Here is a 27,694-nt window from a genome sequence, read left to right on the forward strand (position 1 = left end):
CACATGAGATGTGTGGAGGATCTTCTACTTGTGACATCACATCAGTGCTCGACGAGTTTTGGATTTGGAGAATTTCATGCTTCAGATCTTTGGACCGGGGATGCTGGATGCATATACGGTTTCTAGCATCTTCAAGGTGCCCAGCACACAACAGCTCTGATCACACTGCCATTCGGTCTGTGCTGAGTCTTTGCCCGTGGGGTCACCCCTGTCTTCTCTGATCTTCCTTCCCCATGGCCCTGCTCTCTTTTGTCCCTCAAAGCCCTGGGAAGGGTCTCTCTGACTGTGACTCTTGACCACAGCACTGCCCCTGTGTGCAGGTGCATGGCAGTCAGCTCTGGGCTTGTGTCACTAGCTACAGACGCTTCACCAGCTTAGGTGCTCAGCCCTGGAGCTGCCACACGCTGGTGATTCGTAATTAAATCTTAGATGTGTCACCTGCTTCAGATTTGAGAAGATTCAAGGTCATTCTAAAAATACCACCTATATTCCCAAATGAATTTCTGCCCTTCACCCCTATCTTCCCTTCTGTCCCACTCCTATAGCAGAGTCTTGTGCTGCTGCTGTCTGTCTGTCTGTCTGTCTGCATCCTGCTGCAGACTGTGAGCACCTCCAGGGCAGGGTCTGCTGATCTTTCCTCAGCATTGCCACAGGGTCCAGCCCATGATAAGCAAGAGAGGGACCATGAGGCTCGCAGAGAAGTCTGCTCTCAGCCTGGCATGAGGGCCGAACAGGAAAATCAGGAGGTTCTCCCAGAGGGATGTGCTAGCACTACCCCATGGCCATGGGACAGACACCTGGCAACAGCACAGGCCAGGGAATGTGTCGGGTCTCCAGCTGACACTCTGCTCTGGCTGCCAGAGCACCCAGAGGTCCGTCACAGAGCAAGAAGGTGCACACTGGCCTCGCCATCAACAGTTCTTGCAGGATCAATAAGACCCTCCAAAGTGCATCTTGTATTTTTCCAACTACAGAATTCTCTGCTGTGCCTGGATCCCTGTTCACTCTGGCATTGCCCCAGGGGCAGGGGATGGTGGTATCCTTGGGGCTCCAGCAAAGCATGACAGTGTTCGTTCTCCCTTGGGAAGCTGTGCTGGGGTCACAGTGAGCCCAGAAGACAGCCTGGGGACAGATGGCCCTTCCAGAATGCTTGCCTTTCCTGGAGACTCAGCTGGTTTCCCCAGCCACTTGGCAGGATGGGCCATCAGGCAGGCTTCTGCCTGTTCCTTGGTCATGGCCCTCTAACCATCTTGCCATTCCCCTGGACACCCGCCATCCCCCATCCCCTGTGGACTGGACCAGATATAAACTACTACTCTAGAGACTCCCCCAACACAAAGGGACCTGTGATTTGTGAGACCTGCTTAGGTGTGCTGATGAATGTGTATGTATGTGTGTGTACATACGTATATGTACATATATATTCAATTCTTACAATGTTACTATAGTATAAGTAACATTAAGTCAATTTTATTCATGCAAGGTTGGCATAAGGGATTAAATATCTTGTCCAAGGCCACCCTGCTAATAAATGCTGGTGGTGTGACTTGAACCCAGGCATGTCTTACTCCAAAATCCTTGCTCTTTCCTGCTCTTTCATGCTGCAAAGATATCAGTGACAGGGACCATGCTGTGAAAATCAGAACAGAGTCTTCTTCAGGGATGTGGCTATTCCACAGTATCTTGCATGGATAGAAGTCAGCAACCGCCACAACCATTAAAGACTTCCGACAGCTGGGGAAATATTCAGAAATGGCCATGATCCAGAGGAAGGCAAGTTTAGGGAGGAAACTGTGTCCAGCCCTGTGAGCAGATGAGGAATTCTCTTCATCACAGGAAGCCATCAATTTTTCTAGCCAGAGAAGCAGGAGGAGACTGGTAACCAGCAAATAAAATAATGGTCATTATTCAGAAATGATTTGGGGGATAAATGCAGGGAAGGAAGTTAGTTTTAATAATTTTCAAGATCATCTTCTAATCTGAGTTGCTGGTGCAGAGGAAAGAGCGTGGATTTATCTTGGACAAGTCCCTGAGCCTCAGTCCCCTTATTTTTGAAATGAGGTCATAATATTTAATTTGTTTTGAAGAGCGGGGATAATGAACGTAAAATCGCCCCCAGTGGCGCTCCATAAATCGTCTTATTAACTTCTCACACAGCGCTCTGGCTCTCACCAGACGCACCCTGGGGACGGAAGAGGATCATTTGCGGTGACTTGGTTAAGAACGGGTGGCATCCTGAAAAGCCGGGCTAACCACCCCCAACCCCACACATTCTGGTGCCTCTTATTGTAACGCTTCTGCTTTTCAAAGGCCGGGCCTACTTTTGTTCTTCATTTATCATTCATTCATCGTCGATCTTCCATGGCTTTAAGCCCAGCATCTTTCACTTATTTGCCCGGAAGTGCCTTTGACTGTGGCCACCTGGAGTGACTGGGAGCAGAGAAGACGCTTTCAGAGGCAGGGGGTAAATCCAGAAAAAAAGACGCGGGGTTTGGAGAATGTTCTCTGCATCACTGGTTGACAAAACCCTAAGGAAACAACACCCACAGTAGGTCAAGACTGGCCTTTCCAATATGAGGCCATCTTGAGAGCTTCCCCCAATGACGGGTGATCAGCTGTTGAGTGTGTGTCTGGGTTTAGATCTGGAAAGTCAGTCTTGCCTTGTGATGCTTCCTATGCTCCGTCCATCTTCCCCTCTCACCCAGCCTCAAGGGCGAGCCCCTAAACCCCACGTCACCAAGAGATCATGCTCCCTCGTGTGGACCTTCAATGGCATCCAGTTGCTTATAGAAAAATAAATGTGAACACCTAAACAAAGACGTGGCCTCTGTCTAGCTCTTCGGTCCCCCATCCCCCTTCCCTCCTGCCGTCTGGGCACCTAGCCCTGACCTTGAACTTCCAGCGCGCCCTGTGATTCTCCTCAGCCTCCCACCTGCCGTTGCTCACGCTCTTGGAAGGACAGTCCTCTTTCCCTGCCTCCTGCTTTTCTCCGGGTGACTCCTTCCTACCTACTTCCTTACACACTCTGCTCTGGCTTTGCCTCCTCCGAGGAGTCTTCTTTGATGGCCATTTGCCCAGCACCTGGAGTGCTGGAGCAGGACTTCCTGGGTTCCATTTCTGGCTCTGCTCATCACTAATTCTTCCGTTTGAGGGAAATTTCTCTCTCAGTCCTCAATTCCTGCTGTGACAAATGGAACTATTCATGGTACCTCTGTCAAGGGGGCATTCTGGGAAATAATATCCATAAAGCACTTAGAACAATCAGTGCCTGGCAGTGGGAGACCTTTGGTAAATCCCAGTGCCCTTCATCATCGCAGTGTCACCAAGCGCCATTACAAATGCCCCCTGAAGACAGGAAGCTGGGACGTTCATTTCTGTATCCTAGTACACAGCCCAGAGGCAAATGCAAGTGTCCATGGAAGGCTTGCTGACCACAGCCGCTCCGGGGTTGCCCAGTGTCTGTGCCCCATAGGCAGAAGCTGCTGCCGAGGGAGACCCTCAGTCACTCTGTTGTTCAGGGCAGGCAGGCCCAGGGTGGGACAGTGGGACACAGCTCCGTGGCAGCCATGGATGAGGACGGGCAGCACCTGGGAAACCTCTGCTGTAGTCACTCCCTGGAAAATGACCAAGGAGGGAACTGTAACCTCTTATAGGTCCAGAGGGGCTGACCTTGTCCCCAGGAGACAAGGTGGGGTTCCAGAGAGGAGCTGAGAAACTGCCTTCCCATACTGGGGTCCGTGTTGACTGCGCAGGGGCTCTGATGATGTTGTCTCTGCCATTTATTCAGGACCCGAGGGACCCACTGCCAGCAAGAGCTCTGTCAGTCCAGGTGAGGCAGAAAATAGCCCTGCCTGTCTGGGGTGCTTTCTGAGGCCATGGTCACATCCTTCCCTGTCCCTGTCAGGAAGAGCTTTTTTATCAGAGCATAGCTTTAATTCTCTCAGACCACTTGGATGTTTTTGTTTCACGTGGACAATAAAAATCACGAATCTGTTCACGTTCCTTTGGAGGCCAGGGAGGCCTGGAGTACAACCCGTGTGTCACCATGATGAGCGAGACCCAATGGCCTCCACATCTGCTTCCCAATTCTCCCTTCCTTCCCCCTTCCCTTCCCTTCCTAATCTGTACTGCACAGGGACCTTGTATTTATTTATTTGTATTTACTCAGAGATGTACTTATTTTTCGTACACTGCTTCATTTGCTCAGACGAGCACAACTTCCCCCAGCGGGCCCGTGACAGATGACACACCAGGACCTGATCTCAGAGTTTCAGGAGGTGGCAGCAGACCTCAGTCCATCCTGGGTGCCGCAGCTGCTTGCCTCCCCACTTAGCAGTGGCACCCTTTCTGTGCAGGTTATAAGAAATCATGATTTCCTGGCAAACCCGGATGCTGGGCAGCCCAGCCTCATAAATCAGCATCTCATCGGGGCCACGCCGGCTCCTTCCTTACCTTTATTCCTTGCCCGAGGCTTTCCAAGGAATTAATATCCAGCCCTTCCTTGCAGGCTTGCAAGCAGGAAATCACCTTCTGACTTTCCATTTTGCCAGGGCGGATGGTGAGGCTGGCCAGGCTGCCGTGGAAGAACTGAGCAAACCGGGGCTTGGTGACTTCCCCTCCTGAAAGAGAAAGAGGCTCCATCATTTGCCTGCGGAGGTTGGGTCAGAATGGCCATCTCAAGACACCATTTGGCCACGGAGCCAGGGTCACGTTGCCTGCGCGTCTCATGAGCCTGAGAGAGAAGGCAAACTCTGTGACACGTGTGTGTGTGTGTGTGTGTGTGTGTGTGTGTGTGTGTGTGTCCCATGGGACCTCTAGTCCCTTATTACCCACAAGTGCTCAAAGCACTCAGGTAGCATATCCATCCAGGGAGCTGCTCCTTCCATCTTCTCCCTGGTTTCTGAGCCAGGCTTCCCTTGGTCTCCATTTGCTGCCGCCTCCTCCAGGAAGCCCTCCCCACTGACTTTACTGAGCACGGGCCTCTCCGTGTCTGGGCAGCCTCCACAGACAGACCTAGCTTGGATCTGCAAGAGGATCCAGGAGCTCTCAGGGGCTCCTGCAGCTTCCCTAGACCTCCGTGCTGCCCAGGTTGACAGCAGCGCACTCCAGGGAGACAGCCCTGTCACAGATTTCCCCATTGATAACAGAAGTCACCGGGCGGATTCTCCCTCCTGTGGGACGCAGACTGATAACACCTTCTGGGTTGCCCGCGTGCCGGCACGTACACCTGTTCCTCTGTACACCGAGACGCCGCCTCCCCAGTAGCTCAGATTAGGTGAATCTCAGTTTGTTGAGGTCCATTAAGCTCCCGGTCCCCTGCTGTGCACTGAAACCTTCCCCAAGTCCTCCGTCCTCTGTGCCCTCTCCCTGCTCAGGGTCCCACTGTGCTCTCTGCGCTGACCCTTGGAACATAGACAGCTGATTCTAGTTGATTCTCTATCCCCCCGTGACCTGGCATCATTGGAGGATGCTTTATTTGTGTTTTTTTATGTCCTCCGTAGCCTAAAATTGTGGTTGTTAGCACCTTGGCTGCGTGGTTTAATCATCTGGGGATCTTTACAAAGATAAACTGATGTCTGGTGCCTGGCCTGACACCCAGGGGTTCTGACTTCACTCGGAATGGGGAGTTTAATAGCTTCTTAGGTGAATCAAATGTGAAGCCAAGGTTAAGCACGGCGGAGCTGTACGTGGCCGGGCCTTTTGCATAGTCCTGTGGGATCGCTCCCCTCGATGCTGCCCGCAGGCTTACTCTTTGCACACCGCTCTAATTTATTAGTTTAAGTCTCTCTCCTGGATAGCAAGGATCTCGCATGCATTATTCATTTTAATGAAGACAATACTGAGGGATACCAGGGCTACCGCAGGCACTTTGCATAAGCTGGCTCGTTTATTCTTCCTAACAACGCTTGGCCTCTCTGTCCTCCTGGCACCCTGTACTCTGCCTGGCAGACGACGGGCATTCTATAATTGCCTGCTTAAATGAAGGAGGCGATGAGGTGAATGCCAGTAAGGTGGTGGGCACTGTGGCCGTCTCGTCCACCTCAGTCTCACTCTGTCCCTCTTGCTGAGGCAGCCCTGAGGTGTATGGGTTGACTCAATCTCCAGGGTGGACTCTACTTCATTTAAGCTAATAGGTTATGCCATCTCTGTGCTCCAGTGATTGATCCAGGGTGGACCTGGGACCCAGTGCCAGGATGAAGCCAATCAGCACCTGGCATTTTGTAAGTTAGAGGAACTGGGCCAGAAATAAACATGGGACCAAATGTAGGCAAGGATCCTGACGGATGTTGACTTGCAGCTTATGCAAAAAAGCTTCTGGTTTTCTCTCCAGAAAGTTTTCAAATAACTCTTCCTGCCTTTCCCCAGGATGGTTAGGTCAAGACGGAAGGCCACGGGCTGCTGCAGCTTCCTGCCATTGGAGACAACCGAGGCAGTGCCGGGAGTAGGGCAGAGCCAGGAGGACTGAGCAGGCCCTGACGGACACCCTCACTGCTGGCTTTGGGGTGTCCTCTGCTTCGGGGGCCACTCTTCTCCTTTAAGGGTTAAGCCATCTTGACTCACTGTGATGCTCCATGCCACCAAAGGCACTTTACTCTGGAAATGCAAGGTCCCTTTTGAAACTCTCACTTCACAGGGAACTCTAAGTAGATTTTGGCTTGGAGGGATGGACTGAGTGGCCCTTGACTATGGGGAAGTCAGTTTGAGACTTTTGATCTGGATCCTAAAAGCCCCCCAGACAAAGCTCCTCTGAGCCATTAGCATGCTCCTGTCCTAGCAGAGGATGTGTTTGCCGACAGGAGGGCGTGAGCTGGGTCTCAGTGGCGGACTGCCCCTCCCCGGGGCGTGAACACAGTCTTCCCTCCCCTGCCCTGGAGCAGCAGATCCATCAGCCATCATTTCGAGGGCATGAGATGAACCCATTGCTACGTGAAGTCCTCAACGCACATTGTCTCACTGAATCCTCGTAAAGCCCCCGGGAGGTAGGTCCTCATTTGACAGTCACAGCTGAACCAATGGAGGCCTGAGGCCACGCTGCAGGAAGTATGGGTGTCCCTACCGTGTGAGCACATCCACCCACGCCCAGCACTGTGTCCAGGTGGGGCGAGCAGCGCAGTGCAGAGTGAAGCTGAGGGAGACCGGCTGTGACCCTGCCTCCGGCCTTCCTCCACGTCCCCCTCAGTGGCTCCGTCCTCAAGAGACTGAACGGCTCTCCCGGATGCCACAGCACAGTTTTCTCTCACTAAAACACAGTCATGTTCTGTATTTTTGAGACTTAAGAATCTCAGCTCTTGTGCTCTATTTTTAGTGATGGGACTCCAGGAAATCAATTCAATTAGCATTTTGCAATAGGAGACCAGGTTGAAATCTGAAGTATATTTGCACCCAGTGGCGACGATGATGTAGAATTAAAAAAAGAAACAATAGACACACTGAACTTTATAATGTCTACGGTGACCACATAGGCCATATTGCTCCTCTGCTAACATTTACAATAAACATGGTCATGAATCATTTTAAGAAAACAAAATGACTTTCTATTTTTGTCCAAAAAGAACCTTCCGTAAGTGTTTGCATACATGGTTTTGGATTCCGGAGCCTAGATCGACACCCATTTTTAAAGTGATTGCTGTAAGTCTAACCATCAGATTCAGTTTAATTATAAGATGTGAACCACACTCTACAGGAACTTGTACTAGCTAGGAGAATAGAGTACAGACATTGACAAAATAAAATAAAAATAAGATTAAATTGCCAGCATAGTAAATATACTAAAGCGGTACCTGATTAATTTCCAAACAAGTGATATAGACAAAGTGTCTTATTAATAGGTCAGAGGGAGAAAAATAGCTACCCTTTATTAGATCCTTGAAACGTGGCGGGTTCTTTAATGAGCTCTTTTATTCCATGAGCTACTTTATTTAATCCTTAAGTGGGGGTCTATCTTGGAGATCTTAGCTTCTGTTCTTTAGTTTTTCCATGACATTTCTCCCATTTCACTTCTATTTGAACACATCTCTGGACTTGCCCCTCAGGGGATCATGGGAAGAAGCTAAAGTGAAGTCTTTTCCCAAGCTAGGTTTCCAGAAGCTTCAGGAAGGCAGGAAAGACCTGGAAATAGGTCTACATTTGGGGAAAATAAGAAAAAATAAGCTGGCTTTCCCCCAGGTGTGGTGGAGAGCAGGGTGGCAGTAAGGAGGTGGGGGATATAGTGTCAGAGATGCAGACAGAACGAACGTCCTCGAAGCTGCTTGGGATGTGGAATGCTGGCCAGCATGCTGATCTGGCTGGAGGGACAATTACCACAGATGGACTTCCAGAGAGAGCATGAGAATCAGGGAAGTATTGATGTGCCCCCCAGTAAGGCAGGGAAACACCAGGACACAGATCTGAAGGACCATCATGACTGAGAACCAAAAGAGGTGAGCACCATTTCAGGGGATACCTGCATGGGAAGGTGACCAGGGTCCCTCGACACCCTAGCACTATCCAATTCCAGCAATCAGCCAGCACTCTGAGAACATGGAAAAGCCCAAATCCTTGGAGGTTAAATCTCCCCCACTCAACTAGAATAAGGACTTGAAATGAAACAAGAAGGGTGTGGGAAAAAGCCAGTCTCTACCTGTGAAGGAGATGCTTCCTCGCTGCACTTAACATCTTCTTTTCTAAATGAGGTTTACGATGTTCCATAACTTGCCCAAGGCCACATGGCCAGAAATGAGTGAAGTCAAGATACAAACTTGGGTCTCCCTTGCTCCCAGGTCTTTGGCCTACACATCAGATAATGAGATTTTGTTGGAAAGATCTAAAGAGGATTTCTCAGAGGGGGCTTGGGGAGAATGTCCAATTATTCTGGGTTCTGTGAACCCCACATGGCTTTTCCAGAGATGCCCAGTGGCTGGTGTCAGTTGGTCAGGAAACACAATCATCTTGATAAACAACAATGGACAGTGGGCTCTCTGAGTCCTCGGGTTACACAGCCACAGAGAGAAAATAGTTTTAAAATGTGTCTATAGTCAATGAGTCCAGATTCTTGTTATCATTCCCTAACCATTGCAGTATGAAAATTATTACATAGGGTTTACATTATATTAGGTATTATAAGTAATCTAGAGGTAATTTGAAATAGTCAAGGGACCATGTGTGTAGGTTTTATTCAAATGCCTTATATAAGGGATTTTAGCATCTCCAAATTTTGGTATCTGCAGGTGGTCCAGGAACCAATCTCCCGCAGATGCTGAGGGATGATTGTATCTGGCAAACATGATTTGATGTAGCCTGTCTTATTCTGAGCCAGAGCTTGCATTGGGAATGAAGGGTTCCGTGTCTGTCCCCCCACCCCCTCCCACGCTACAGCTTGCTTTCTGGGAGGTTGGGCCTGCTCACTATGATGACAGCTTTGGAATCAGTAATGTTTGCTTTCCTCTAAGCATAATTTGAAGTAAATATTCTATGTCGTATGAATGCAGTAAATCTTCTCCCTGGCAAAGTGTTCAGGGTGCTACTGGTCTTTCCTGCTGCTATTGCCGCGGTTGTTAGGTTAAGAAACTCATAGGAACAAGTGAGGGATATGATCCCCCTTGTCTGAGTTGGACACTGCTCTGTGCAAGGCGTGCAGATGGGGAAGCCCCTCAATGAACACAATTTCATGGATGATTGGGTATCAATTTTGAGCAATGCAAATGGCAAGACTGTCTGAAATCTTGCTTTCTTTTATTTCCTCATTTCAGTGATGGAGACACCCATGGAATGCAAAGACTAAGTGAAGTGTGTAATAGACCCCCATCAGCTGCACTCTGAAACTCTGTTCACCCCAGGGTGTGCTCACACGGCTGCAGGTGGCAGGTGACTTGCAGGGAAACGTGATCTGTCATCATGGCTGGTCATGACACACTCTCAGCAGGCTTTCCTGACCCTTTCATTATTGATGCCCTGTGTCTTCTGCCTTCCAGCAAACATTTATATGATGTTACAGTGAACAAAACATATGCCTTAGGGAAGATCCTAAAAGTCGTCTCTCTGGTGTTGGGGACCTCAATTCAGAGTGGGAAGGTTCCTCACGTATCCTCCAGAATATCACATGCATCCTCCAGATGATGATGGAATTAAGAGCCCAAGTGAAGCAAGCTTGTCTCAAAAGACCAGAGCAGATCAGCAGCGAGGGCCCGGAGTTCCCCTCTCCTGACTCCAAAGTCAGCCCTCCCCTCACCAAACCATGATGCCCAACGGACCCGTTGCTATCTCTAGACCTCAGCTTGACTTTGTCCAATAGGTTGGGAAAATGACAAGGAATTTGGGGCACATGATTTGACCCTAGAGCCCAGAATTCTTTGGTCTTCCTTACTTGGCTGTGGTGGTCTAGAAGTGTACTTCATGAGAGGGTTCTGTGGTACAGATATGCCTTCCAATCCAGACCGTAGTGACTTTTGGGAAGACACTCATCTTCTCTAATATGCAAAATTAAGTTCATAGTTACCCCTCGCATAGGGTCCTCATGAGGTCTAAAGGAGAGACTGTGTCAACTGCTCAGCATGGTGCATGGTGCGGGCCAGCAGCTTAGGTGGGGCGGCTGGGTATAATGACGGCAGATGCCAAGGAACCCCAGTGAAGTGTGTCATGGGAGTTTCCTGTCTCTTTTCAGTGGTCTCTTCCTCCTCCCTGCTATGCATCTCTTAGAGACTTGGCAATGGCAGGTTTGGCTTTGAGACTGCCATCGAGTTGTCTCAGTAATACAGTCCTCAGAACACTATGCAAAGTTAAACTTCTAATTCAGTTATACTGTGTTTTTAGACATTCACTGAACTTTAAACCCGATTCCATCTGTGTCATCTTCAAAATAAATGAACCCCTGCATCAAAGTCACACCAAGCCCTAGGACACTTTTCTTAATTTTTTAGTATGGGCAATGTTAAATCGGGACATCCTGTTATTTGTGTGTGTGTGTGTGTGTGTGTGTGTGTGTGTGTGTGTGTGTGGAGAGAGAGAAAATGAACCACATGCCTTTGTCAAAACAGTCTGCAAAACAGAAGGAGATTTAGCAAAGGCTATACAGTTTCTTTAGGTCTTGGAGTCAAGGATCTGAAGATCTGTGACAACAAAGAGCTTTGACTCTCTGGAAATTTGGTTGAGTAGGGGTGAAGACCTGCATTCAAACCCAAAGGGTGTCCTAGGAACAGAACACCATTTGACAGAGTGAGTTCCATGGTGAAATAACATGGAAAAAAAATGAACTAAATAATGTCAAGCAGGTTGCTTTATTGAAGTGCTTTATGAGAATCCATCCTCCCTCCCTCCTCCCTCCCTCCCTCCCTCCCTTCCTTCCTTCCTTCCTTCCTTCCTTCCTTCCTTCCTTCCTTCCTTCCTTCCTTCCTTCCTTCCTCTTTCCTGTTTCTTTCTTTCCAGTACTAGGGTTGGAACCCAAGGCCTGCGCATGCTAGGCAAGCACTCTACCTGGAGCTATATCCCCATCTCTCTGCCTTTTGTAAACTTAATTTTGAGACAGGGTCTCACTAAGTTGTCCAGGCTGCCCTTGAACTTGGGATCCTCCTGCCTCAGTCTTTTTGAGAGCTTTTAATAAGCTAAGGTGCGTCATGACTCAGAATGGTGTATGCTGCTTCCCAAAAAGCCTGATCTTGACCTCCGTGTGGAAGGGGTGTCTCGGGGGGACTGGAGCTTCCTGAAGCCCTCCTCAGGAAGCTCCATCTGAATGCAGGGCAGGCTGTACCAGTACGTGCCTCGCTCATTCCAACAGCAGAGACCCTAGGGAGGTGAGATAATTTCAACACAGACTTTATTAAGAGAAATTTGTACTAAATTAGACCAAGCTGATTAAGTGAAGGCATGTACTCCAAGTGTCTGAACTAGTGTCTGGAAGAAAAATAATCTGAAAATGTGTAACAAATCCCAGGGCCACATATGGCTCCAATTCCCCTGTATCTGAGGACACATGCTCCTGATTACCACAACTCCCAGGGGCAATGACTGCCTCTTCATCCCGTTTGAACCATTTCTATTCTTTGCCAAGGCTCCTCCCAAAGCCGCAGTGAAGTTCTCTTTCTGTCCTTTGCCAAACTTTAATCTTTAGAAGCACACCCTTCTCTGTCCTCTGCCTTGTTGAGTGGGGGTAGGATCCACCCAGAACAGGGCCTTCCTCATCCAAGACCATCCATGACCAGGCGGGGCTGGACACTCTGGGAAGGCCAGTGTCCTGAACACTGGAGGAAAGACCCTGGCAGAGACGGGGCGAGGCAGTCACGAGGGGTAGAGCCACAGGTAGGGGATGCTGTGACGAGATCCATCAAAAGCAGATGGGGACCAAGCAAGAGCAGGAGGGCGACTTCCTGAACCTGTCTGGAACCGTGCTTCCTCAAGCACACTCAGTTCTTTTGGTAAAAGAGCCCCTGCCCAGACATCCAACGCGGAGTTGGTGAAACAGAGCTGCTCTTGTGGTGGAGTGGGCAGAGGTGCCCTGGCCTGCCCCGTGCTGGGGCATCTCCCAGAACCCCCAGGGCTCCTGGTTGGCATGACGGACAGCCTTCCTGACTTCCCTGCACAGCTGGGTTGCAGCATCTGGGTGGACCAGCCCAGTGTAGAGGTCCGGGGACCAGGCAGATCTGAGGATATGATTTTTACTTCTTATGAGTAGAACTCAAATTTTTGTCCTTAAAAATGGAATGAGTAAAAACAAAAATTCTAAGGAAAGTCTAAGGGAAAGGATGTTGGTCCTTTGAATGAGCTCTTCTGCTGTGACCTGTTATGGTTTGAGTTTGTCCTTCACGGTTCCTGGGTTGGAAATGTGGTCCTCAGGGTGGCAGTATTGAGATGTGGTAGTAACGTTAAGAGGTGACTAGCTCCTCCTTGTGCTCTGGTCTTCTGTCTTGCCATGTGATCTCACCCACCTGCACTTGACCCGTTGTGATGACATCCAACATGAGGTGACATGGCTAGAGATGCCTTCACCAGAGCCAGTTCAATGCTCTTTGACTTTTTACCTCCCTAAACTGTGAGTTAAGTAAACCTCCTTTCTTTATAAAATACCCAGCCTCAGGTACTTTATTATAGGAACAGAAAACAGATTCATATGACCCATGGAGAAACAAGGATGCTGGTATTTGTATAGAGCCAACAGTGTCTGAGCTAGCACAAAGTGAGCTTGTTCAAGAGAGGGTCTGAGTCCATCCTGAACACAGAGGTGATGAAAAGTGGTGTGCGTCAGCCACACAGAGGAACGAAAGCTCTTTTGTGATACTCAGGGTCTATTCTGAGTGGGAAAGCCATTTCTTGTAATTGTGAGATGCTCCATTTTCTAGGCCTCATTGGCAACGTTTCTTAAGTATAAATGATATCTCATTTTTTAATTACTAGAAAAATACTGATGAAAATGAAGTTCCACTGGTTGCACTGGCTTTCAAATTTGCTAACGGGAGACAGTGGGCTGATGGGGACGGAGAACACTGCCCAGCAACAGAGCGGGGCCAGAGCTCAGGACAACAGCAAGGTGCTGCTATCACATCATTTTCTATCCCCCTTGTTAAATCCTGATCAGAAATATCACCAGTGAGCACTAGTTTCCTTGCCGACCTCAAAAGCACCTGAAAAGCTCCCCACAATTGCAGGCCCAAAGGCAATTAGAGGTTCCCACGGAGGGCTGAGACCACGTACGTAAGTGGACAGCAGAAGGTTTGGAAACGCACGGAGATACGGACCACATTGCAGGCCGTTCATTTCACAGCGCTATGTCCTGCCAAAAGATTTTTGACCTGCAGACAAAAAAATGTGACTCCAAGAAGAACGTGAGCGTTCCTGGGAGTCGAGGTTCCTCATCTGGGCAGCGTGGGCCCAGGCTTTCCTTGCAACCCCTTTCTCAGCCTCTTCTCCACTTCCTCCACCCACCTATGGTGACAGGGAACCCTGAGCAAGCCCGTGCCAACCTTCCTTTCTGTCACCTCCCTTCCCTTTCCTCTGAACTTGCTCCCCCCATAAAACACCGTTTTCCAATTTTAAAGGTTTTAAGGCTCTTTGCCTCTTGAAAATTCACCATGTGTCTTCCTTGTTCTCAGAGAAAATATCCAAGTCTCCACGGCCCAGAAGACTCCCTGGTCAGATCCCTGCCCACACGTCAACCCCATCTTCCGACATCGGTCTTCTGATTGGCTATTCTGCAGTGTCACTGGCTTTGCTTCTGAGTCCCATTTGGACCTGGGAGGGCAGGGTTGTGTGTAAGCGTTAGTCCTGGGGGGCAGGAGGAAAGTCAGGACACGCAGGAAGACAGGAAGGCTGGGACCACGACTTGGACATGCCAGCTCTGCAATGGAGGTCTCGTTGGGAGAAATAGAGAAGGCGGTGGAGCCGAAACCAGGAGACATTTTTAAATCTGTGCATTCAAGGGAACATGCCAAGCATACACAGTGTGCCCACACCTAGTCCATGTGATAACTCTGTGAGGCGGCTGTCACTCTTATTTTATAGATTACAGCAGAGAAACTCACAGAAGTTAAGGACCCTGCAGTGTCCACAAAACTAGCAAGTGGCAGGGCTGGAATTTGAGTCAAAGTTAATTTTTTTTTTCCTGACTCCAGAAGCTAAACGCTCTGTCACCAGAGGAAAACTTAAAGGGGGATACAGCACAGCAAAGCAAGTCTCCAGGTTGCTCTGATCTCGAGACTGTTCCTGTCTCCAAAGGCAAAGGGTTCATAGTATTTGTATCAATACACTTCAGCTGGTGTCTCTTCCCAGACACATAGTTACATCAACAAAATGATAACTTACAATGGGCGACCCTGAGCCACAGAGACAAGAGCACAGGCACAGGAGGACAGGGTGGGGAGGCTCGACTGGGTGGCCGTGGGTCAGCTGCTTCCCCTCTCTGGGCCTCAGTTCACTTATTTATACAGTGGGACCAATAACACCTTCTCAGAGGATAAGACACCCATGGATATAAAGAGCTGCTCTGGAATTTTCCTCCAGGAAATGACATGAGGCACTGCCACTCACAGTCCAGTAGCCAAGGCAAGACACGTGGTCACATCTGACTCCAAGTAAGAGAAGAGCACCGGAAATACTGAACAGTCGGTACTCGTTCTTCCCACCACATTCTTTTAAAATAAGTGCATATTTGGTTTTCACGTTACAAATACATTTTGTGGCAGGGCTTCTAAATACATTGCAATCACGTATTGTCTTAGCATTGGTATTTATGGAGTGACTGTGCCCTCTTGAGACATGGCCTCTGGCGATACTGGAGAAGGAATCATCTCTCAGTGAATGGTGTCCTCACCACATCCACCAAAGGGATTTCAGAACTGCTATGGACCAAACCGCTGTGTTTCTCTAACTCTCTTCCTCTTAGTGGAAGTGCTTCTTGGTTATTATGCCTCATTCCACTCTGTGAGTGTGTGTGTTGAGGGGAAGGTGAGGTGGCCACAGTGGTGGGAAGTAATTTGTCCTGTTGGTTTATAGTTCTCCTTGCACCTCACTTGGACAGATTACCAGGAATCACTCAGAGAGCCTGGAGATTTGAACTTGGAGATAGGAACTGGTGGGACCTTGGGGTTGTCTCTCTTAGGAAAAGGTAGGAGAGTCAAACGAATACCTATTGACCAGGTGGACACACTGCGGAGTTTATCAAAATTATTAGTTCATAAAGCATTTTCAGTTCTCCCAGAGGGAGCATGGCTGTCAACCCCCTGTCCTGTTGGAGTTCGCTGTGACTTGCTTTGACCAGCAAAACACAATGGAAACAAAAATGATTGGCATCACTGATAGGTAGAAGCGTTAAGAACGTTTACAACTTGCTATGCTTTCTTTTCCTCTTTTTAGGTACCCAGCAACGTGGCTGCTCTGTCTGCTTGGGCCCTACTCTGACGATAGAGCAGAGAAGAGAAGAGAAGATCCCTCTAGGAAGTGAGAATTATTTTAATTAAGTGAGAATCAGGGCTTGCTTATCGCTGCAGCACAACTTAGCCTATTTTAACAAATTCAAGGATCATCTTAATTATTTATGAAATCACTTTTGATTTGGTGGGACAGTTTCCCCACTCAGGGGTCCAGGTTTATGACTAAGTAGCCATGGCTGTAACTGGCCTTGCAGAGGTGGGGACAGGTTTCTGTTTGAGGTTAGGATGACAGGGATCCAGATGTGGTCTTTGAGGGCCTATAAGGAGGAATCACGGTAAGGTTCATGGGGGACGTGACCCTCTTTTCCTATGGGCTTCCCCAGGCTGTGTTCAATGGTATCTACCATAGTATCCAGCTGGAGCACTGAACCACACCAAGACCAAGGGCCATGACTCTAGCACAGCTGTGTCCAGTGGTTGATGATTTCTGTGCAGCCTCTAATTTAGTGCCTTGCTATCCCAGTCAGTTCCATGGGATCCTGCCTGGTGATAGAGTCCCCTTTCCTGGTGTCCTGGGAAACAGAAGAACTGAACAAACTCACAGCCCTGAGTTCTGTTGAACTTCCCATCATCAGCTGATGCACATCAGATTGAGTAGGTGGCCTCAGCTCAAAAACACCTCCGCTCCTCTCCCTCTTCAGCTGCATCTCCTTCCTGGGTTTGGCCTCCCCAGTGCTCCCAGGCTGCACTGAGTGCAGTTCTTTCCAGCTTCAGCTTCATGGGGCAGCCCAGAACTCACCCAGTCTGTTTTTATACACGCCCCATATTTATCTGGGATGATGGGACTTAATGGGTTGAGTGGACTTGAGCACCAGCAGATGTTGGTATCTGCATGAGGTTCTGGAACAGTCCCCTGGGGACAGTAAGGGACAACTATATGATATCCCACCTCTCCCCTCACCCTCCCATGGTGAATGTCTAATGTCACAAATCTTGGGAATTTTCACAGAATCCTTTGACACAAGGTTGGGTCCTATCTCAAAGTACTGATCTGTTTCTTTGGGAGCGTTCTCCTTCCCTTCTGCTTTCACAAGAACTTCAAAGGACCCAGTCCTTGAGGCAGCACAGCAGAGACTCCAGCAGAACTAGTGAAAGATAAGATGACATGCATGCATGCACAGAGAGCTGGCTTTCCAGCTTCCAAATCCTAAAGTGGGGATTAGAAGGCAGAGCTGAGGGAGTGAGGCAGGGACAGAGGGCCCACCAGGGAGGGGCTTAGGACTGAGCTGACTTTAAGCACGACCTCCATGGCCTTATGGTTTGTGGACAACTCACTCCCCACAACCCTGGGCATTCATAAGTCCCCCTGGACAGAGGGTTGGGTGCTTGGACAACTTAGTTGGGGGTGAGTTCCTAACTAACTCAACAGAACCAACCAGCAATTTCAATAGAAGATTCTACATTTAGCCTTTACTCTATGCATCCCCAGTTTGGAACTAGATAAGATTCCAGGATAATATATGGCATTAGCCATTCAGAGGCAACCTGAAACTGACCCTGTTGATCTAAAGTCAAAATCTAGTCTCAAGCCAAGTGCTTCCTGATTACACAGCTTTAGTGTCTGGATTAAAACTTAAGTTTTGTAAGTCCTATTTTATTAGTAAGGGATAGAAGAACTTTTTTTTTTTTTTCTGGCTAACTCTTACGCTTTTTGCTTTTTTTTTTTTTTTGCGGTGCTGGGGATCGAACCCAGGGCCTTGTGCTTGCAAGGCAAGCACTCTACCGACTGAGCTATCTCCCCAGCCCCGCTTTTTGCTTTTCTATCAGCATCATTCATATACTGTACACAAACAAAGTCGGGAGAAGAACTCCACGTAGCCTTACCTTGCCAACAAGCACCAACAGTAAGCTGCATGGCTATGTGAGATGGGTGAATGGGCCAGTCGTTGGTCACCAGGTAAGGCTCATATGTGGCTCCATCCATGTACAGCGTAACCACAGGAAACTCCACATTGATGACATAGTAATGCCACTCTTTGTCACAAATCTAATGAAGAGAAAGAAAAGCAGAAGTTAAAATTGAATACACAGTGCAACATCCAACAGTCTCCTTTATCCTAATTGTGAAAGGTGGGGAAGACATTTCTGGGTCAACAATTGTTACTGCAAAAAATTCAAGAAACATGGTGGTTGACACATGCTTGAGGTTATAGAAGCTCATTGCCAGACACGGTGAGAAGAGGAACACCTGAGAACCCAATCCTCAGGTGGCTATAGTGACCCTTCAGTTTTCACAGGGATGGACTCCCAGGTGCCTTGCCAGAACAAAATCTGCAGATGCTCCAAGTCCCTCTATAAAATGATACAGTACTGTTTCAGCTAGTTTTTTTGCTGTCATGACTACAACACTGACAAGAACAATTATTTGGGGGCTCATGGTTTCAGAGTTCTCAGTTCATAGACAGCAGGCTCCATTCCTCAGGGTGTGAGGTGAGGCAGAACATCATGGCAGAAGAACATGGTGGAAGAAAACAGCTCGCATGATGACCAGGAAGCAGAGAGAGAGAGAGATGCACTTACCAGATACAAATATGTACCCTAAAGCCACGCCCCCAATGCCCCACCTCCTCCAGCCACACCCTACCTGCCTTCAGTTACCACTCAGTTAATCCCTGACTGGGGATTGATTCACTGATTGGGTTAAGACTCTCATAACCCAATCACTTCTCCTCTGAACCTTTGGGCATTGTCTCACACGTGAGCTTTTGTGAGACACCTCACATCCAAACCATAACAAGTACTTAAACACAGCCCCTGCACATCCTCCTTCATAATTAAACTCACTTTTAGATTACTTATAATACCTGATACAAGGTAAAGTTTTGATAAATAGTTGTCATGCAGTTGTTTAGGGAATAATGACAAGAAAAAACATCTGTTCTTGTTCAACACAGATGCAGATTTTTCCAACAGCTTTGACGCTCTGCTGGTCGTTTGAATCTGTACACGCAGAACCTGCAGATACAGAAGGCAGATTTCATTTGACTAAAGGCAGATAATTTTGGTCATATCATCACCAGCTACAAATTTTTGTAGCTGACAAATTTTTGGTGGACAGGTAGGGGTGTCAACATAAATTGCTTTGAATAAAATTTCTCTTAGTTCTTTAGTAGAGAAAAAAAGTTCAGTTGGAATCATTTTTTCTAGGTTTGGGGATAGATGGGGCTGTAAAAACGATGCTAAATTAAAAGCATAAATAAAGATGAAGATAAAGGAGAGGAGGAGGGTGGAGTACCAGAAAAGGAAGATGAAGAGAGAATCAGGAATCAGAAAGGAGTGGGAGATATCAGGGTTTGACCCCCACAAAGACTCATATGTTAAAGGCTTGGTCCCCAGCTGGTGGTACTTTTGGGAGACAGTGGTAACTGTAGGAAATGGGGTCCTAGTAGGAGGAAGTAGGTCACAGAGGCATGTCATTGAAGGGCATATTGGGAACCCAGCCCTTTCTTTTCTCTCTTCCTCCTAGCCCCCCTGAGGTGAGCAGTTTCCTCCTTCATGGGTCCTCACCATGATGTTCTGCTTCTCCACAGGGTCAAATAACCATGGACTGAAACCTCTGAAATTTGAACCAAAATAAACCTTTCCTCCATGCAAGTTGCTTTTCACAGCTATTTTGTCACAGTCTTGGAAATCCAGTGAACAGAGGGGCAATGAACACAGAAAGAGGAAGAAGTACACGACATGGAAGAATTGGAACCCTCTGTCTGTAGTGTAGGGCTTGTCTGAGAATCTGCTGTGATCTCACGGCCCTGTCAACTCAAGAGAGGTCAAGGTTGAGGGGGAGAGTCCTCCCAGCACACTCAGCTGTCCCTACCCTGGTGCACCAGGGAGGCAGAAGAGGATCACAAGTGGACCTCCCCTGGCCTGGCCTCAGCAGGGCACTCTCACATAAGTCCTCTCAGCCTGTGACACCTAAGACTCTTGGTCTCAGGGTTGGGCACCCTCTTTAACGGACTGGTAGAGATGTGGGAGTGGGCTGGAGTTATATCCCCTGACCTGGAGGAACTGAACTCATAGAGCGTGATCCGAAATTGAAGCCAGGACTGGTGTGTCCTGGGAAGGAGACAGGAGGGGAGTGTCACCCTCCCCTGCCCTCCTTGTGCCTTGGAGTCCCGCTGGACTTGCGCCGCTCTCCCTCTGCACACTGTGGAGTCCTCCTCTGACACAGCTGGTCTGCACCCCCTGGTCTCCACTGCCCTGCCATCTGTGTCAGGAGAGACAGAAGAGTTCTGCGTGAAGGTGACCCCAAGGTGAGGGCATCAAAGCCCTCCCTACCTCCCTCTCTGGATTAAATGCGCTGTTTCTCATGAATAGATAACACCAATAGGGATGCTAAATGATCTATTCCTTTCATTTTGGAATAAGAATTTTTTCCTTAATGTTCTTTTTATATTGTCCTGTCTCATGTCTCAGAAAATTACTCCTTTTGAAGCCCATTAGCCCGATAAAGCCTGATGAATATTTTAGAAGACTTTGGGAGGTAAGCTGGAGGGGTCCAGAAACGTCACTCCTAAGTCTTGTCACACTGAGCGAGAGGCCCTGACTCAGTTTACACTCCTCTTCTGCATGAGGTCCTTGGGCCAGACCCTGACATGGTGAAGGGCATGTGACCAGGAAGAGGTGACCTCGGGTTGTAGAGGTGGCACAAAGGAGAGACAGAGTCTAGGGTTGGTGGAAAATTGGGAACTAAGAATATCTGAATGAAGCTTCAAGGAAGCCCAATTCCACCTGGGTGTGGGGGTGACAAGTGAGGAAAATCTGCAATGTGGTTCACATCCTGGGGATGTCCCCAGAGGCATCTGGAAGCCCATGTGACAGTGAGGTGGTCCTGACCATATCCTGTACCCTGCAGGAGGTGCAAGCCAACCAACAGCACTGGAGAGTCCATCCCTCCTAGGCCCTCGCTACCATTCTTCGTGAGACAGGTGGTTGACTCTGTGCTCCAGCTGACTCTACAATGCCCCACGTCTCCAGTAACTTGATGCAGAAGGTCGCTCTGGTTTTATCTAATTTCACAATGCATAGCACTTTTATACGACAATGCAAAAAATTCCAAGGAAGGAGCAATATGAATAACTTCATATTACCACAGCAGTAGCATTCCCTCTCAGTATCACAATTTTTCCCTAGGTGTTTTTCCTCCAGGTTTTTGAATTGTGCTCCACTGCTGTGGCTCCCTGCATTAAAACAGTGACCCTGTGTGCTGAGTTGAGCCTCTTTTTGGTTGGGGGAGTACCTTTTCTGTTCCCACTAGCATTCCCAAGGCTCCCAGCAGCCTCTAAGTATATTCCTGCAATCCCTTTTCAACCTGGCTGGAGATTGGAACTTTTCTATTTATAGCATTCCCATAAACATCCTGTGAAACAACAATTGGGAAGTTCTATTTAGTTCACACCGTATGACAATTTGAAAGTTTGCATGTACCCCTTGTGATCAAGAAGAGACCTGCATTGACCCTTAACATCGGCATTGAATTGTATAAATGCATTCTATTGTCATGAGCAACTAATTAGAACAAATAAAATAAAAAAAATTAAAAAAACACCTTCACAAGCTTCATTTTAAATGGCTATGTAATATGGATCTACTATAATATACTTAACTCCTCCTTTAGTATCAGATAATTTTATATCAGCTTTTACAAATGATGCTATAATTAATTTCTTATGAATAAATATTTGTTTGCATTTCTGATTATATCCTTAGGAAAGATTCCTGGAAATGAAATTTCTGGGTCAAAGATTGAGGCTATTTTTAAGGCTCTTGATACATATTGTCAACGTTTTTTTTCCTGCAAAATATTGTGACTGTTTATATTCCTATCCACAGCATATAAGGACAGGCCTTTGTCTCCTTGCCACATGAAGTACTAAAAAATAAAAGAAAGTAAGAAAATTAGAATCGCAGATATTTGAAAAGGGATACATCTTATCTCATTTTAATACGGGCCAACAAAAGATAGCAATATTTATATCCTCTAAAATAAAAATGGAGGGTATTCTGGGTGAAGAGGAACAGCCCGAGTCAAGACTCAGAGGTAATAATGATTGGAGGCTGCCTGGTGAGCTCCTAATTGGGCCTCCTAACAGTTTTTTAGTTCATACTGAGTTTATGTTTGTAGATTTATCCCACCAAGTAATCTATGTTAGCAGCTAAGGGAAATGCCTAATTAGGGTTTCATAAATGTGGATCTATGATCAAGAAGAGACCTGCATTGACCTCTGCTAGAACTTCAGGGACAAACTATAATTGAAAAATGATCGAGCCAGAAGGTAGCAAAAATAAATGTGTCAATGTTCAACCAAGACAGAAGGAAATTAGGAAAGGTGACCTTTCCTGGGGGGAGAGCAGAACTTTATTTCCTAACTGCTGGTGAGTAACTGGTGAAGCCACCTGGCATCATGCACATCCCGTGCCATCCCCTGAGAGGATGCTCGAGGCTGCACCTAGAAAACTTTACTCTCTGAACACCTGCAAACACTTCCATTGCAGGTGGCTGTAGCTGCTGTCTAGCATGTCACAAATCCACATGCAAATGTTGAGGAAAGGTAGCAGAGACAGAGTCAAAGGAGGTCGAAATTAGGAGCAGCCGACATTCCAAGCCATCAGGAGCCAGGGAAGCTGCTGGTGACCTGAGAAGACCAGATGAAAAGTCCTCTTTGCAGATGCTGAGAGGCTGATCCACGCACCAGACCCAGGGCCAGACTGGAAGTTCTGACTTGGTTTCCCTTCTTAATCAGGTGTTTTTGAACATAGCTCTTCAACATGAAATGCATTCACCTAACAACTATTGTGAATCAATTACTATGTCTACCAGGGGCTGCAAGAGAGAGTTTATGAGATATGTCCTTTGCCTTTAAGAATTTCAATCTAATGTAGGGCATGGTTTATTGAGTTCACAAAATATTCAAATTCAGTGGGAATGGAGATAAGTGTTGCAGGCCAGGTACGAAGCACTGTGAGGTCCTAGGGAATGGAATGATTCTTTCCAGCTGGGAGAAGGGGGAATTTAGAGTGAATCTCAGAGGACTGTTAAGATTTCATTAGGAATATATTCCAAGCAAATGAAGCAGAAACCTCTTTTTCCTTTATTCATTTGTCTTCTATTGTCAGTGATACCAGGTTCAGGTGCATATGGCGATCCACTCAGTATCTCCTGCAGACACTTGCTAACTAACTGCTTCTCCTACTTACCAACAACAGGTAAAGCACCTGCCCTTATGAAGCTTCCAGTTCAGTCATGATGTCACCAAAAAGGCTGAGAGCACACTGATTCACAGCTGTCACAGGGTCGTGCAGGGTGCCGGCTTTACTGTGTGGAGGAGGATGGTGTCCAACCCACTGGGAGGACAGGAGGGAGCAAAGATGCAGAGCTGGGGCGCAGGGGGCTGTGTTAGAGGAAGGTGAGGCGTTCAGGTGCAGCTGCAGGGATCACCTGGGAACTGAGGCTGAGGACCCGGATTGCTTTTATTTTGCAGGCCAAGAAGGCCTAGAGGTCATTGGGTGGGAGGAAGGGATGGGAGTCCTAATAACAGTCAAACTTGGACATGCTTTTCAAGTTTGAAGCAGCTTTTCCGATTATTCTTTATACCATTCAGTCCTTGTCACCACCTGATGAAGTAGGAGAATCAGTTCTGTCCTAGGTACCTTTCAAAAATAAAAGGAAAGAAATAACTTGGTTTCTTTGTGTTTTCTTGGGGGGAGGCAGATTGTGCCAGGGATTGAATACAGGAGTACTTTACCGCTGAGCCACATCTCCAGTCCTTTTTATATTTTATTTAAGACAGGATCTTGTTAAGGTGTTGAGGGCCTTGCTAAGTTGCTGAGACTGGCCTCAAACTTGCAATCCTCCTGCCTCAGCCTCCCAAACTGCTGGGATCACAAGTGTGAACCACCATGCCCAGCGACATGGTGTCTTATCTCAAGGAACTTACAACTTATTGAGAGTGAAAAGTAACACGCGGGCCACCACGGGTTTTCACGTCTGGCTTCTTGTCTTTTCAGTTCACACTCAACCAGTGGCTCAGTTTCACACGCTGCTAAATTGGGACCCAGAACAGAGACTCAATTCCTGAGACTTGTGTGTCTCATCATCCCTGAAAAATCCTCCCGGGAGTTTTGCAGGCACTTCAAATTCCTTGTGCCCCCAGGTGAGCTCAACCCCACCTCCACCAGCCTTGCTTCCTCCTTCTCCTTTGTTCCTGCCTCAGCAGGTGCTCTCCATGTGGTCTGTCATCCAAGTCACAACCCTGATCATACTGGAGGAAGCAAAGAGAGGGCTGGAGGGCTTGATTGACAGAGTGCATCTGGGACAGGCTGTTGCAAGATAGAGAGCTTGGGTGTGCATGGGGGTCAGAGAGAGAGACTTCTGTGACTGGCCACCCTGGAGCCGGCCACAGAGTAAGATGGCCAGTGCAGCAGACAGTGTGGGCAGGAGGGATTTGATGCAGGCCAGGGCTGGGTAAGGGGTTGGGTGTTGCACCTTCTTCATGAATTTCTGGGGAATCATGTTCTGGACTTTGGGAAAATAATGTAATTTTTCTAATCCTTTGCTGCCTCATTTGTGAAATGAGAATAATGATAATTATATTTACCCATGGGACCGTGCGAACCGAGTGAAGTCATCTATAATGTTGAGCGCATATGTTCAGACTTTCCTTTTCCAAATGCACTAAGATGCTGGGTAAAATGTAACAGCTATGGTGACAGAAGGATCAGACAGAAGAGCTAGGAAGTGGACTCTGGGTATCAAACCCAGAGGAACCAAGGTTGCGCCTGGGAGTTGACCCTGAAGGCTACTATGGGGCTGTGGCCACCCCATCGGCAGAGACAGTCCTCCGGGAGACAGGGATGGACACCCAGGTTCTCTGCAAAGAGAAGACCGGAGCTGTGATGTCTGCATGTAGCCTCTGCTGTGAGGAACCGTTGAAGCCTGGGTCCCAGGACAAATACCACCCCTGACCTGGTGCAGGGTGAAAGCCAGCCAAGCATTTTGTCCCCAAAGCCTGCTTTGAGCATTGGCATCGGATCCAAATGTGCACAGTTGACATTCCACGAACACCCTGGATGCAGAAATTAACTTAGAAATGCACCCATGAAATCCGTAGGACTCCTGGCAAAGGCATCACTCAAAGCCTCGCGATAGAGAGACACCTACAACGTGGGGCATGTGCAAGCCCCATCTGAGCTCTGAGATGAGCTCAGAGCAGAAAGTTACAAAGCAAAGAAGAAACAGCCCTCTGAGTTTGAAAAAAAAAAAAAAAAAAGCAAACATGACAAATGGTCAGATTCATATAATGGGAAATACAGAAAAATGGAACAAAAGGGAATGGAAGAAAACAGAGGCTACCAAGAAACCAAACAGAAATTCCCGGGATGCAACACATAGTTATTGGAACAAAAATAAATCAACAGTAAGTTAATCATAGATGGGAAAGCCAGAAACAGAAAGAGTGAATTGGAAGATAGATGAAAGTATAGAGCATTTATATGGAAAGAAACTGATAAAGTTAAGAGATACAGATTCCACTGGAGACAGAATGATAAATACCAGCAAACACCCGGAAGGTGCACCTTGAAGGTGAAGCTGGATGGGGGAAATCTTCCATACCAAGGCTGAGAACGCAACTCTATTTTAGTGCCTCGTATACTTGACTTCCACAGACCTATCGTCTACTGCATTCAGTAGGTGATGGATAATGGAGTTACGTGAGCCCCTGCCCCACAGAAGGCATCTGAAGAGTAGGTCAAAACTGAAGTTCATTTCATGAAACGGAGAGCTATTTCACCAGAGAATCGAAACCTTGCAAACCAGGTCTCACTGCAGACTTATGAGGCCATTGGGCTCAGACTACTGTTTTGGAACAGGAGAAAGATGAGATTTTGGTCAGCGCCAAGATCAGGCTCCTGCCAAGGCAAGGATGCTACTTCTATTTGCAAATCTATTTGAGATCTTCCCAGGAGATCGCTGGTCCTTCCAGCCAGCCAGCCTCAGGGAGGGAGTGCAATGTGCTTTCCTGGAAAGTGACCATGGCAATTCAGAAGCACCCAGGGGGCCTCCTGTCAAAAAGTGACTGCTGACTCAGGGCTTCTGGGCACAGGGAGCAGGAAGCACAAAAGGTGGTCAAAGAGTCCACGCCATTTAAAATTTGGGTAAATCCCCAAAACAATCCTAAGTTGTGCTTAGAGCCTATAAGTCAAGAATTGCTTCACACCCGGGATTTAAACTCCTCTGGGGAGAGAAGGCACATCAGTCCTGTATGAAGCGTAGCGATGTGCCTGGCACCTTGGCACCTGCTCTGATTTCCGTGTGACCAGCTGGTTTATTCACTGGCAGGCGTGCCCCTTAAGAGATGCCGGTGAGCTCTCCCTTCGATGGCACCCGTGGCCGATGCCCTCATGTCTCCAGTCACCATTTACATGGATTAAAAAGTTCCCAGCAAACATTCTCTCACCACCAAATTCACAGCTTCTCCCTCACTCAGCATGGGGCTGGTCTGCAAAGGCTTCAGGGCCCCGTGAGGCAGGGCTGGCTGTGTGTGTGTTGGGGGGTCAGAGGTTAGAGGTTTCATGGAGAAAATCGGTTCTCAGTGAAGCCGGGAGCTGTGCACGCAGTGCCGTCTCGTTCTCCAGGACAAGAAGGAGGCAGAGGAACAGGGCAGCCAGGGGACGCCAGGGGACGCCAGGGCCTCATTCATTCCCACTCGGGACATGTTCTCCTCGGACTCCTTTAGGCTTCCTTTCCCAACTGGGATTCTATAGAACAGTCTTTGACCAATGCATAGAAGGGTCTCTGAAGCCTCATTTAACACAGTTCAGGAGAATTGTTCTTTCCCCTCAGCAGGTTCCTTCACAGCAGTGCTTCTCAAAGTGTGGTCCCTGGACCAGAGGCATCAGCACCCCCTGAGAACTTGTTAGGAATTCAGATTCCCCAGTCCCAACCTCAACATGCCAAGGTCAGAAGCTCCAGTATAGAAATTGGTAAGCCCTCCAGAGGGTTCTGGTGCGGCCAAGCTTGGCGGCCTCTGCCTGGAGAATGTAATCTGGCGAGGCGGACGGAGGACAGAGTGGGCCATTTATGAGATTTTGGGACCTCATTTGTTCTGTTCCCCTGCGAGGCACCTAGGACTATTATCTGGAATAAAAAATCCCATCAGCTCACGCGATGCATGTGTCATGGGCTCGCTATGCCTCAGGCGCTTCCTGGCGGGGAGGGGGGGTGCTGTGACAGTGAAGTAAACGGAAAGACCCTAGCCAGGCCCTTGCTGCTTTCCAGCACCTCGTGGGCCACTCCGCTGCCCCTGCCCACCCAGGGCTTTCCTGCCTGGCTCCTGTCTTTTGATTCTCCCTCTAGGACTCTTACCCCCACAGTAAAACGCAGCCCTGGCCCGCCACGCTTTCTTCCTCCTGGACGGCTTTTGCTTCCAGGACTAGTGAGTGGCGGAATTCACCTGGGGATATTCCCTCATGAATTTCCTGAGCTGGATGACATCTGTCAGGGCCCTGGGGCACAGATTCGGAGGCGCAGAGGCACAGTCTGCCTGTTGGAGGTTGTAAGCGCCCATGTACTGAGCAAGTTCAATATTTTAACAGGTCAGGAAGCACATGTCTTAAATTTGACAATTAGGAAGGGGAACATTTCTCCTCAGGTGTTTCCACCCTGAGCGCAATCAACTGTGCAGGGACCAGGCGGTTCGCAAGCTCCAGACACGAAAGGTCTTCAGAGTGAGTCCTTTGTTTTAGGATGGGGTGGGGAGGTGGGTGGAGGCTCACCCATGGGTCCTCCCCTCTGCCAGGGAAGA

The 27,694-nt window shown here is 48.2% G+C and overlaps 1 protein-coding gene across 1 annotated transcript in view; it reads right to left on the bottom strand.

Moving 5' to 3' along the window:
* Window positions 1-27,694, bottom strand: part of Clstn2 (calsyntenin 2) — a 559,342-nt gene that overhangs the window by 15,316 nt on the left and 516,332 nt on the right. Inside the window, exons 9-10 of the mRNA XM_047565351.1 lie at window positions 17,718-17,880; window positions 4,453-4,619 (exon numbers count right to left, since the gene is read on the bottom strand). Of these exons, the coding sequence (XP_047421307.1) occupies window positions 4,453-4,619; window positions 17,718-17,880 (330 nt within the window). The remainder of the gene's footprint in view (window positions 1-4,452; window positions 4,620-17,717; window positions 17,881-27,694) is intronic.

Source organism: Sciurus carolinensis, chromosome 9, assembly GCF_902686445.1.
Source record: "Sciurus carolinensis chromosome 9, mSciCar1.2, whole genome shotgun sequence".
Lineage (NCBI taxonomy): Eukaryota > Metazoa > Chordata > Mammalia > Rodentia > Sciuridae > Sciurus > Sciurus carolinensis.